At 40.6% G+C, this 12,538-nt stretch overlaps 1 protein-coding gene across 1 annotated transcript in view; it reads right to left on the reverse strand.

Annotated features, from left to right (window-relative positions):
• Window positions 1-290: 290 nt before the first annotated feature.
• Window positions 291-12,538, reverse strand: part of LOC120563465 (A disintegrin and metalloproteinase with thrombospondin motifs 20) — an 86,095-nt gene continuing 73,847 nt past the window's right edge. Inside the window, exons 29-39 of the mRNA XM_039807628.1 lie at window positions 12,230-12,397; window positions 8,677-8,850; window positions 7,547-7,717; window positions 7,053-7,259; window positions 6,728-6,857; window positions 5,755-5,849; window positions 5,561-5,655; window positions 5,243-5,376; window positions 3,673-3,764; window positions 3,240-3,344; window positions 291-2,952 (exon numbers count right to left, since the gene is read on the reverse strand). Of these exons, the coding sequence (XP_039663562.1) occupies window positions 2,863-2,952; window positions 3,240-3,344; window positions 3,673-3,764; window positions 5,243-5,376; window positions 5,561-5,655; window positions 5,755-5,849; window positions 6,728-6,857; window positions 7,053-7,259; window positions 7,547-7,717; window positions 8,677-8,850; window positions 12,230-12,397 (1,461 nt within the window). The 3' untranslated portion in view covers window positions 291-2,862. The remainder of the gene's footprint in view (window positions 2,953-3,239; window positions 3,345-3,672; window positions 3,765-5,242; window positions 5,377-5,560; window positions 5,656-5,754; window positions 5,850-6,727; window positions 6,858-7,052; window positions 7,260-7,546; window positions 7,718-8,676; window positions 8,851-12,229; window positions 12,398-12,538) is intronic.

Consider the following 12,538-nt stretch of genomic DNA (forward strand, 5'->3'; position numbering starts at 1 on the left):
ATGGGGGACATTGATTTCTGCAACACATTTCATGGCAACCATCATGGCAGCCTATAGTTATTGAGATATTTTACACAAAAAAATATCAACCTCATGGGGGTACTGGAGGAAAAGTCAAGGGATCACCAAAGTCAACTTAATTAACCCTCTGGGGACCATTAATGCACAAAATATCATGTAAATCCATACAATATTGATATATTTCTCTCTCAACCAAAGTAGTGGACTGACTGACAGGTCTAGAGATACGCTGCTAGCATGGCTAAACATAAACATAAATCAAACTGTGATTCAGCTCAAAAGCATTTTTTTTATTATTACTTATTTTAACAGCGTTAGTATAGTAGCAAGTCATACAGTATAGATACGATTAGTAAGCATAGCACCAGAATCAATCATTCATTTCTTTTATACAGGCTACATAGATACTGTAGGTATATATGATTCTTAAAAATGTCTTTGGATAAAGCATGGCAAACAAGCACACTGTTTATTTATTCTGTACCAATGCCCATTCAATATTTAGCACACTGTTTACAATTCAAGTATGAATATTAAAAATACACGTCATAAGTTACAACTTTTAACGGTTATTACAAAAAGAAAAAAAACAACAGGATTACATTTCTACAAAATGTATGGCACATAGTGCATCAAGTATTTTAAAATTTCTGATACAGACCTCATAGAACAATTGCCCACCATAAAAATGAATGATGGCCAAAGGTTTTCTAGCTGCTCACTGATTTTATTTATTTATCTATCTTTTCAGTCATTCTTTTAATCAAAAGAAGCTGCATTGTCTGTGAGAGAAAAAAAATCTGCATCTATTTTCTTACTTTGGTTAAAGCTTAACATCCAAGTACCAGAATGTTAGGTGGCCTGACAGCTTTAGTAGTGGTCATGGTAAAAGTAATTTATGATGAGTTAAGTACTACTCAAGGGCAGATTTCCTCATGCAGTGGTTTATCGGATACAATATATCTGGCAACCTTGCAGCTAGATTTTCAGCTACATTAATGATAGGACCATTACGTGCATTATAGGCAGATCCTACATCTGCCAAAGAGCCAAAAGACAGTGTTTTCCTTCTCAAGATCAGAGGTAATTCCAGTAGTTCAAAAGCACCATTTAAAAAGATCCTCATTTAAGGTTAGTGGTTACACACTACAAATAGTAGTAGGCTAATACCTTCTTCTTTTTTAGCAAAGCACACATACAATAGGACAAAACATTAGACAATGGCTTCTCTGTTGGTAGTAGTCATTGTACCTTAAAACATAGAACATATCTACAGTCATTACAGAATAAATATGGTCAAACATAAATATATTACAACACATATCTCAGTAGAGCATGGATGTTTGTGAGAGGTAGGGGTTGCAGGTACCTACAGTAGGCCCAATGGAGGGTGTGAGGTGAGACATCACACCTGATTCTGTGTCACAGTGTAACAGATGAGAACTTGTCTGTGTGGCGTGATTAAAGAAAAACACTTAACTTAAAAATAACAGAATCCTCGTGGTTTTAAAAAAAACAAAAGCCACAGAAAATGTGTATACCGTACTTAAACACTAGGAAATATTGAAATATTTTAGCTATTTCCTCACAGCACTAGTATTTATTCTGTCTTCATGTGACAGTCATATGTCTGTGGAGTGTATTTGCAGGTTAAGTAGTTTTGTGAAATATCCAACAACAGGCGACAGCAGACAGACTTTAGAAATTAAAAGTAAATGATCTGAAGTTGTTTTAAATCTAAAGGCTCTTCACGCTTTCCTAAAGTTTGACCTCTGATATAAGGCAGGTCACATCAGTAGTTAGTTGCTAGCTTACTCTACTTACTAGTTTGACATTTTGGGAAATACACTTTCTTGTAAGATGTGTTAAGATGTAAGTAAGATGAAAAGATCGATACCACGCTTATGTCTGTGAGTGGTATTGATCTTCTAATCTACTGTAACTCTTGACAAAAAAACTAAATAAGAGTAAATGCCAAAATGTCAACTTTTCCTTTAAACTTGTGTAAGGCCAAGATGATCTGCAGTGTAGCTCATTTAGTAGTCTCAAAAAAATACAGTGTTTTTGTAGTTCTTCTTTTTTATATCTCAGCCTATTGGCCGTCACATTGTAAAACAATAATGCAACCATCCCTTGCATACTATTTCAATGTCTGTCTGTAGCACTTCTTTGTCAGCCGAGAAGTGCAATGATTATTACATACAGTATATAGATTTTTATACTGTCTCATTGATAGCAAGTCAATTAGATAAATGGTAACTACATTCTTACAGTGTAGCTGTAATAATAAATATCTATGAACTGTGGAAGGTCACATATAACAAGATTACTTCCAGGTACTTCATGACGAAATACCAGACTTCACTTCACAGAATGACCACAAGAAAAGGTGTTTTTGAAAGATGAAAATGTCTTCCTTGAAGTATTAGGTTTTCTACTGCTCGTGTAGTTGCTTTCCCAGTGTTTTGAAGTTTTGTATCCCTTTGTATGATGCTTAAAACAAATGCATAACATAGTGTCATAAAAAAAAGCATTTTCGGTTCCAAAGCACAGAAGTGTTTGAAAGTCCATTGCAACACTGTTGGGATGCAAATATAGCTGGGTCTTCTTTAGAGATAGCAGTTTGGATGAAGGACCTGACAGTGGCCCTGTAGTACTGCACAGTACATAGTGTCTTGTATGCTTTAGCTGCCATTTGGTAACTGGGGATGTGATAATTACTGTTAAATGCTTCTCCACCACACTCACAGACGACAACGGGGTCCAACAAATCACTATTATTGCATGTTCCTGGGTTACTGTCTTCAGGATAGATTTAGGGGTTTGGTCTCTGCATGGCTCTCAGTGGACTTGAAGGAGTAGGCCATTGTGAGCCTGGGGAATGCACTTCCCACAGAAACCACCACAGCGGCCGTAGATTCTTGTTCCGTCCTACAGACAAAGACAAATGAGAAAGGAAAGAGTGGGCGAGGGCCAGCTTTTTACGGCGAGTATGGACTCTTTATAAATGTCAGTGGGGATTCCTCTTCAGTGAATCAGACAGAAATACAACATGGAAATTCAAATTAGATTTCAGAGAACAATCTCATTCCAATACTCCAAGACGAAGCACAATTACATCCCAGTAATATATACTATATATATAACATCATACATTTCTTAAGAGCCAAATGGCATAAGTCATACAAAAGACAATCGTTTTATAAATTTACGGTTACCTCAGATCTGTGGACTTTGACTGAAACATAGTTGCCCTGTGATGTCCACTTGGTGGCCTCAGCCACTTTGAGACCGGTGCCAATCAGATTAATGCTGAACTGGCCCTGAAAACACACATCACATTGAGTTATTTTTTAGCTGTTATTTAACCGGGAAGGTCAAGCTCATTCATATTGCAAAAAAGATCTTTGGCAATAACTGTGGAAGGAGTTGCTTAAATACATATTACTATGGGATGAGCACCTGGTATTGAATAATAGAGTAGTTGGACGTTATTGCCTAGAAAAGGACATTTTTCCGGCAGGTCCAGGGAATTATTGCAGCAAATGTTTAGTAAAAATCTTTGACTTTCAGGCCACTAACACATATATATGGCACAAAAGGACACATGAAACATTTTTATGAGGCCACAATGTATAGTTTTTCACCAACCTGTGGACACTTGGCTGCACTATAACAATCTCCCGCTGTAGCAAAGGGCACAGGTCGACCAAGAAGAGTCTGGGAAAACTGGAGGTCTGTGACTAGTAAACAGCAAAGATACAAATCTAAAGTTACAATGTGCAGAACAGCAGAAGTAAACATAGACTGAATACAGCTGCTCTAAAGTAAATAACCACACAGAGCATCAGCAACTACAGTTTATGCAATTACATTTCATTGTAGGGTTGATGTCACTTCACTGTCACATCACCAGATGTTTTTCTCTCTCTAAAAGCCCTTTCCACAAACAAAAGATCTTGCAATGAGATTTGGGGTTTGAATGGGAATACAGAAATTAATCTGCATATCCTCTTTAAACCCTTAAGATCCACAAATGCAGCTCTGTTAATGGTTTTACATAAAAAAAAGAATATCTTAAAATCCAAGAGAACTAAAACTCATATTTGCTATGATGTGTAGCTATTAAATAGTGACTTCCTAACAGTTTGGTGCAAAAGAGAGCAAAGCGATAATAAGATTGATAGAAGATGTATTATCCTTGGAGCTTATGAATCCAGGTATTTTACCAATGTGAAAACGGATATATAATGAAACCGGCTATCGGAAACAGTAAGGAAACATTTTGAATCAGTGACTCAATCTGAACCTTGTTTTCCCAACTCTCCTGTTCATTCCTATTCACCCTGCATTGTCACACATGATAACCATGACCAGTACCTTTTCCTGCCCTCATCTCACATTGCCTGTATAAAATGATGATAAAGTTCACAAGATGCTTCCCTTCATCTTGAACTCATTATCCCTCCCCCCTCCCCACCTCGGCTCTCTTCAAGCTGCCTGAAAGCCAAATGAGTACCATTCAGAGGGGGTGCGGGAACATGTGCTGTCAGGACCTAGACCAGACGAAAAGATGGAAGGATGACTGTGTAGGTTTTAATCCAACTTCCCCTCAGCACACACACACACACACACACACACACACACACACACACACACACAGTGCACTAATCCACATACTTTAATCAAAGGCATACTTGGACACAACAGGGAAGGTGGAGCTGACTGTAATTTAATGAGCAGGGGAATATGGCCTGAAGATGTATGTATTAGTGTGTCTGTGAAATGTGGGATTGCTTGCATGCTAGTATGATTATGTGTTTGATACAGATGCAACAGAATAAATGGGTGTGTGCTTGTGTCTTCAGGTCTTCTTGTGTGTGCTCGCCAAAAGAAAAGACGTGCGAGGCAGCATCACATATTGTCTGTCTGTGCTCGAGAGCAGGCACGCATGTCTGTATGTTGCACGCACCCATTCCATTACTCTCGTGCTCACGTTTGTGCTGAGAGGCCCGGTTTCAAGTGCTGGCCTAGTGATGTGAACATGACGCGCTGAAAGGTCATCATTTTGACATTAGTGCAGAGAGAGTGGGTAAAGCAGCACATATTGCATTTGGACAAGTCAGTATTAACACTATGGGTCCGAGGGTCAAAACAACACTGATGTGTGGTCTCATTACAATAGAGTAGACTCTAAGGCAATCACACAGTAATTACGCACTCATTATCCTCAGGGAGCTCAGGTCCAGGCGAACTTTATGGAAGAGTGTGTATCCTGCTGCTGAGTAATCGTTCCTGCAGTCGCAGTCCTGTCTTCGGCTGCCGTTATACGGACATTCAAAGGGGTTGAGCAACCTTTGTATTAAGGACAATGAGCATCAGGATTTATTCAAAACAAACACAGGAATCTAAACACTATACTATACACTATATTTTAGACACATGGTGTAATATGCAGCAGAGTAATTCTGAATTACACATTATATAATCACGGAGTCACAGCTCAAGTGGCGATCAGTCATCGCTGCATAACACACACCTGTGCCCATACACCTCGGAGTAGTTGTCAGTCTGACCGCTGCGCAAGGTCACATACTCCTTGGGGAAATCAGTCTGCATCTCAGCACAGTAAATCTAAAGCCAAACACATGGAGACAAAACATGAAAGCCTGTGGGGAAGCTGGAGGTTGAGTCCTGATGTGTGTCGGAGGATTTCTGACAGAACATGCACACCTGTAGGATCCGGGACTTGACTTTGAGATAGTATTCCCCATCTATCTTCACACCCAGTCTCATCTGGACCTCTCGGCAGGAAGCAAACAACTGGCCTGGGAGAAGAAATATGAAGAGAGGAAGGAGAGGTTTCAGTGCAATGGCAACAGAGACCCTGAAACTGATATCTGCCACCGCTTCTGAAACTCTAATTGTGCAAGCCAGTCAGTAAATCTGTTGTCAACAAATGCCAGAAGGATTTCAAAAGATACAAGTAATTAAACACCACTATGAGAATGGATTGTAACCTGGCTCTCGTCTTCTTAAACAAGAGCTGTTGAAAATGTCTCATTATTTGTGCCTCCTTTGTTTTCCCAGATTGCTGTAGAGCTCATATCAGGCTGATTAGCTGATTAGCATTAATACTTGACGGCAGAACTGGCTGTCAACCGAGCATATCATTTTAATTTCGGCAGTGCCTGACTTGGCAGAAGCCAAGTCGGGAATGAACTGCTCAATGCGCGAGTACTGAAAAATCTGAAATGTGGGGGAGTGAATCTACAAACTTTGGCCCGCTGCCGGGTTTAACAGCGTTCGCAAGTTCACAATGAAGGCTGCCTTGGCCCTAGCACACACCCCTGAGGCGTTTTGACAGACTGTCCATTTCACAATTTGTAGAAAACTGCTGACTGTCTATTTATTGTTCCACTAAGTAATCACTCCAAGAGGCTTTAAGTGGCGGTCACTGTTCTGCCTAATGTGTTAAAACAAAGCAAAAAAATGTGTTTCTGTAAACGCAATCAGACACGGTGTTGGTTGCCATATACAGAACAGTCAATTTAATTCCATCACCATTCCTGGTTGGTAGTAAGCACTACGTGGATCAGCTGGTAACATTTTTTGAGTTGTGTACTTAACAGCCAAAAAGACCTCTGGGTGTTTGAAATTAAGGAAGAGAAGAGAAAAGAATAAGACGAAAGGGAGTTTGACTGACATTCTCTGTCTTGACATGCAGCTTGAGACTCAGGTCTTTCTGAAGGACGGCAGTGTTTGGACGGTTGGCCTTTGGAGGTCGCACACTCCACTCTGCGCTCCATCACTCCTGCCCCGCAGGTCTGTGAGCACTGGTATACACACAAAAAGACACACAAAAGCATTAATTTCAACAGCTACAAAACAATAAGTAAATAAGCTGCAATTGGATCAAAATCCACAAATGAGATTTATCATCAGAATACACAAGTCATCAAAAGGTTTTGTGAAAAGGGCGATTAGCTAAAGAGGATTTCTCCCTGTCTAAGAAGCACTTTTTGTTTCACCTTGCTCCATGGGCCAACTTTCCAGTAGGTTGTGTGCGGGCAGTCTCTGAGGAGGCAAGGACGAGAGCCAGGAGGGTGGGGCTCAGGGCAGTGGGTGCTGGCAGGGGAGGAATGGGCAGCAGCATACGGGCGCAGAGCCTGAGAGGAGGGCATCATGGAGCAGGAGACTATACGCTGCTGGTAGCCCACATCGCAGCTGGCAGAGCACTGAGCCACACACAGATACACATTGACAGTTACTAAAGACCAGCATGAGTAAATGTTTGCACTGAGCAGTAATATCAAATACCAAGGTGGATTTCTTCTTCTCGGCCTCAGTGGGACAAATGTGCTGTTAAAATATAGACCGTCACTGTCAGCTAATCCAGTGGGGTTTTAAATGCTTTCATTTCATTTTAAATGAAATACTTTTGCTGTTTTTGACTGTTGGTTGGATATTTGGATTGTTCATTAGTTGTATTTGCAATAGAACCAAGCTCAGTCTTTATTCCTACCTGTGACCATTCCCCTGTAATCCACATAAAGTGGCAGGGAGATACTTTGCACGGCTGGTGTGATAGTGGCTGGAACGGTGCCTCACAGTAATCATCCTGGACGGGTGTCATTCCTGGGTCCATGCACCTCACCTTCCTGCTTCTTACGCCTTCTCCACAGGTTGCATTACACTACAAGGAAAATGTAACACAAGAAGAAATCAGCAAGAGTGAAAAAAGAGTTCCAGCAGAGGGGGGGCAGTGTTGTACTTTCACCAACAACATAAATTACTTCTCAGACTCCTGCTTACCTCTGTAGAGCCCCTCCAAATGGACACTCCATATTATGTAAAGGTTTACACAAGCAGAGACAATTAAGTGTTGTGTGACAATGCCAACATTAGCTCTTAAAAAGCACAATCCCAAACATGTGTTCTAGTTGACAATGTTTCCATAAAAGATAAAAGTTAAGCTGGTTTCTCTCAGGCCCAGTATTGGTTTATAGGAGCATTTAAAAGTAATGATATGGACACAAATCTTAAAATTAAATTATGTAAAAAGTCAGCAGTGTGTGGATTTTCAACTGTGAACTAAGCGAGGCTGTAAGTTCTCAAGGCAACACAGACAGGAATCTGAACACTGCAAACATTCTGCAGCAGGAGGACACAGTGCTATGTCCCTACATGGTGCCCCTCTTTTATGCCTCACTTTCAAGGACAAAGCCCGGGACATTAAAGGAAGATGAGCAAAGAAAAAAAAACAGCCTGCTAGCGTGACACAGAAGAGTGATATTCAACAGGACAAAAGGGATGATGGCCATCGGTTTGATATGATTTGCTGACAGATGGTTATCACCAAAGCCCTCACGATTGATGTGAGAGAGCAAGGGTACCTGCGGGTTGTCCATTTAATGGTGCCGAGAAAGAGAGAGAGAGAGAGAGAGAGAGAGAGAGAGAGAGAGAGAGAGAGAAAAAAAAAAGAGAGAGAGAGAGAGAGAGAGCAAGAGAGAGAGAGAGAGAGAGAGCGAGAGAGAGAGAGCAGAGAGAGAGAGCAGAGATCTCAGCCAATAAAAACCCTAATGAGATGGTTAAACATCTGTTCAGGGGGGACTTGTAGATAGGAAGAGAGAGAACAAATGTGTCTGTACTTACTTCTTCCCATTCACCAGCGACCCAAGTGTAATGTGTGCATTCTGCAGTTTGGCATGGCTGGACAATGGCAGGACGCTGGTGAGCATCACATAGATCCTCTCTGACCCGTCCGCTGCCTTTTAGTCTGCAGTAAACATCTCGGTTCTGAACTCCGACTCCACAGGTGACAGAACACTAGTAAAACAGACACAGAACACACATCTGTACAGCATACTGTACGAACAAGGATGTAATGGGAGAGTAATACTTATTTTCTAACCTCTCACAGAGCTGATCCTAAAGGCGCATTCCACTGATATCACACATAAAGTTCAACACTCGTCATGAGGAGTACTACTTAAGATGTCAACAGGGTTATCTTGGATTAGACTTCACATTTTTCACAAAAAGTCTATTACAAACTTAAGGGTGAGGTCTAAAATAAGCGGACATTTAGATAGGGGAGTCTAATGAAAGAAAATGTAGAATCTTGGACTATGGACTAAAAGTCAGGATAAGTCGGCCTCTGCCTCTTCGATTTGGGTCCCTCTGTATTTGCTGCCAATTTGTCCCAGTGGCTGACCACGGTACTGCAAAACAAAAAATCTCATCTACCACCCTTATAAAAAGACATGTCTGTAAAACTGCTGAAGAGGACACCTTGAACTGCTAACAAATTCAAATATTACCTTTTCCTATTTTGATCCTATGAAGGTTTAATTGTTGTTAAACTTAACCTAAAGCCTAGCAAAGCCATTTTTGGGTACAAGATGTCATCTCGATGTAAAGTCTATGGCACAGTCTGGAGGGCTCAGGGAAAGACATGAGTCTGCATTTGCACTGGGCTGTCCAATGTGGAAGCAAACCAATAGAGAAAACATGGCATATAGGGTAGGATGTGACAAAAAAATGTTTGTTTGGTCTGCAGTGTCTGATCTACTGTTTTGATGCTCCTGAACAATGTACTTAATACTGTAAATCCAAAGCCAGTTTGTCTATCAAAGGTCTATCTCAAGCATCTCTTTGATGTGCTTTGAGAAGCATACCTGCATACTGAGGAAGTACTCTGTAAGGCCTGAGCTGATCAGCCTGATTTCTCTCCAACTCTCCTACAGACCTCAAAGAACCATGCCAGGCCTCAGCAATTTCACACATGCAGAAAAATCGGTGCATTATACAGAGAGTATCAAATTTCCTGAAAACTTCCAGATGTGTTTGTGTTGTTCATTTCTCGCTGCAATTGAGTGTTATCATTACTGAGCGTGTGGTTGAATGTGAACGGTCAAGGACTTGAGTTTGGAAAGAGATCAAAAAGCACCACAGGAAATCTGTACTTCAAAATAAAAAAAAATTCTTTTTTTAAAAGTATTAGAAATAAAAGCTGCTGTTAAAGTGATTATAGCCACTGTTAACGGTTACAGTCGGGTTTTAGAGGCATTGTTTGGACATGTATACAGAGCATTTGGAATATGCGTCTCAATCGGGGGTTTTTATCACAGGCTTATGGTCAGCTCTGTGCGTTGCTATGGTTTCTGTACACAAACCAACCAGCCAACCAACGAAAGAGGGACGCTGTGTTTGCACGGTCCAACATGTACTGTTTTGCACGGCTACATGTAAACGGAAATATTAGTGGAATACTCACTTTCATTAACCATGTATAGAACTTAGTCGGAATATCGTCTTTTTCGGAATTAGGGCAAAAAACGGAATATTATATGCATGTAAACGTAGTCACTGAGAACTGTTGTCTTTGGAACTTCTTTCTACCAAAGAAATAGACCCTATTTCTGTGGATTATCCGGTGAAACATGGAAACAACACATTTTTATGTTTCCAAATGTATATTTCATGCCTTACAAACAAAATTCCATTCACCTCAATTGTTTAGAGTGGATGCAGATATTTGGGCAAATAAAACCAAAACTATCTGCACAGTTGGACAGCTCTAGTCAAAAATGAGAAAACACCCCCACTCAGAGGTGACTGAGAGGGCCGGGTAGCTGTGGAATAACTCAAACAGTGGGTGCTGAGGTTTCAAAGTTGTCACATGCATGGATATTAAGATATAAAACATGTCTTTATGCTTTAGTTGAAGATTTCATGGTTGCTGGTGGTATGCAGAGGAAGATGATGGTTTAAACCTAAACCAGCAAAAAAAAAAAAAAAAAAAAAAAAAAAAAAAAAAAAAAAAAAAAAAAAAAAAAAAAAAAAAAAAAAAAAAAAAAAAAAGTCTTGTGAAAGGAGGAGGACGTGGTTCTTCATGGACCTTTTGGGATTTAACAGTTACTTGGAATGGAAAAGGGATATGGTTGATTTTTAAACAGGAGATAGAAAGATTTTTGAGAATATCTTTGAATTAAACACACACACACACACATACACACACATACACACACCTTAAAGAAGCTGTAATCAATATAATTTGAACTTGTATGTAAAAGGGGTCAGTCATAATGATGAACCAAGAAATTGTTATCTCCTGGCTCTACAGAGCTTCATGTCTTTTTCCTCATTGTTTTGGTTTTTCAGCCTGCCAACTTTACTCTCACTTAGCAATATAAACTTAAAAGTTGATAACATGTCAGTGCTGTGTTCACAGATGTTTCCCAAGCCCCAAAGTGGCCAAAAACAACCCTTGCTATTGCAGGTTTAAGAGGCAACCAGTGCAAGCTCTTTGTATTTTTAAACATACAGTATACTTGTTCCTTAGGGTAATCTGACAGAGCATGACAGACCTTTCATTCTGCTCTATGACTTGAGATAAATTTGGTTTTGAATATTTTCTTCCCAGTGGGATCTTCAACGTGACTTTGAGCCAAAACTGTGTTGCGGCTGCATGCAGATATCTCCTCTTGGTAGTAGATACAGCAGCTGGGTGGTCGGCTTTGTAATGACTGTGACCTCACAGCTCCTAGCGACTTCTCTATGCGTGGCCTTAGCCCTGCCAGTGTCTGGTTGCACTAATGTACAATGGTACAGAAAGCTGCGGTGCTTAATTACGTGTGTCAATCTTAACATCATGCTTTCATCTGTATGGGATGTCAACCTGGGCTGCTCTCAGCTGCAACTCTGGATCTCCATATTTACTGTGTGTTTTGAGCAACAAACAAATTAGATTAAGTGTATGGAATATGGTTTGAGCGTACAAGTTTTTGTGTGTGTCATACAACCTGCAATGCTCTTGAAACATGCTGGTCAGTGTGTGGTCTGACGAAAAGCTTCAAAAGGACTCGCTCAACATAAAACTGTAGATTACACTACACAACTACTTTAAAACTTTGACAATTTCAAACCTGACTGATCTTAATGTCAGGTGCACTGCACAAACAGTTTTAAAAATCCAGCCTGTGGTGTTAAGTTCACACTTGTGGAAATGACACATTATTCTTGACCAAGAATAAACTGAGTGGTGATCGGTGTGTACATGTCTTGCATCTGCAACCTCTTGGAAACCTTCTGCTGTGTTTGTGTTTGTATCTCAGCTGCTAGTAGCAGTTACTGTTAGTATGGTCCCTGAGAGTGCCGGGGCTATTTTGTGAGCCAGAGGAGATGGCGAGAAGAGCAAACATACCTCCCTCCACTTGTTGGCCTTCCAACTGGGGCATCCCCGCACCCGACAGGCCTTCTGCATCCGCGGCCGGGGCAGATGACCGCAGTGTTCCTCCTCTATTTTGGTTTTGTTCTGATAAACACAGGCTATCTCCCGCTGCTTGGTCCCCCGACCACAACTCACCGAACACTAGAGAGGGAAGGGGAGAGGGGGGATGGGTGGAGAATGAGAGAAAAGAAAGGCATATTAGCAAAGTCCTGTAGAAGATCATAGCTCTCAATCTCTAATGATAGTGGTCATGATCGTGGTTCCAGAAAGGTATTACATACA

This window comes from Perca fluviatilis, chromosome 8 (assembly GCF_010015445.1).
Source record: "Perca fluviatilis chromosome 8, GENO_Pfluv_1.0, whole genome shotgun sequence".
Lineage (NCBI taxonomy): Eukaryota > Metazoa > Chordata > Actinopteri > Perciformes > Percidae > Perca > Perca fluviatilis.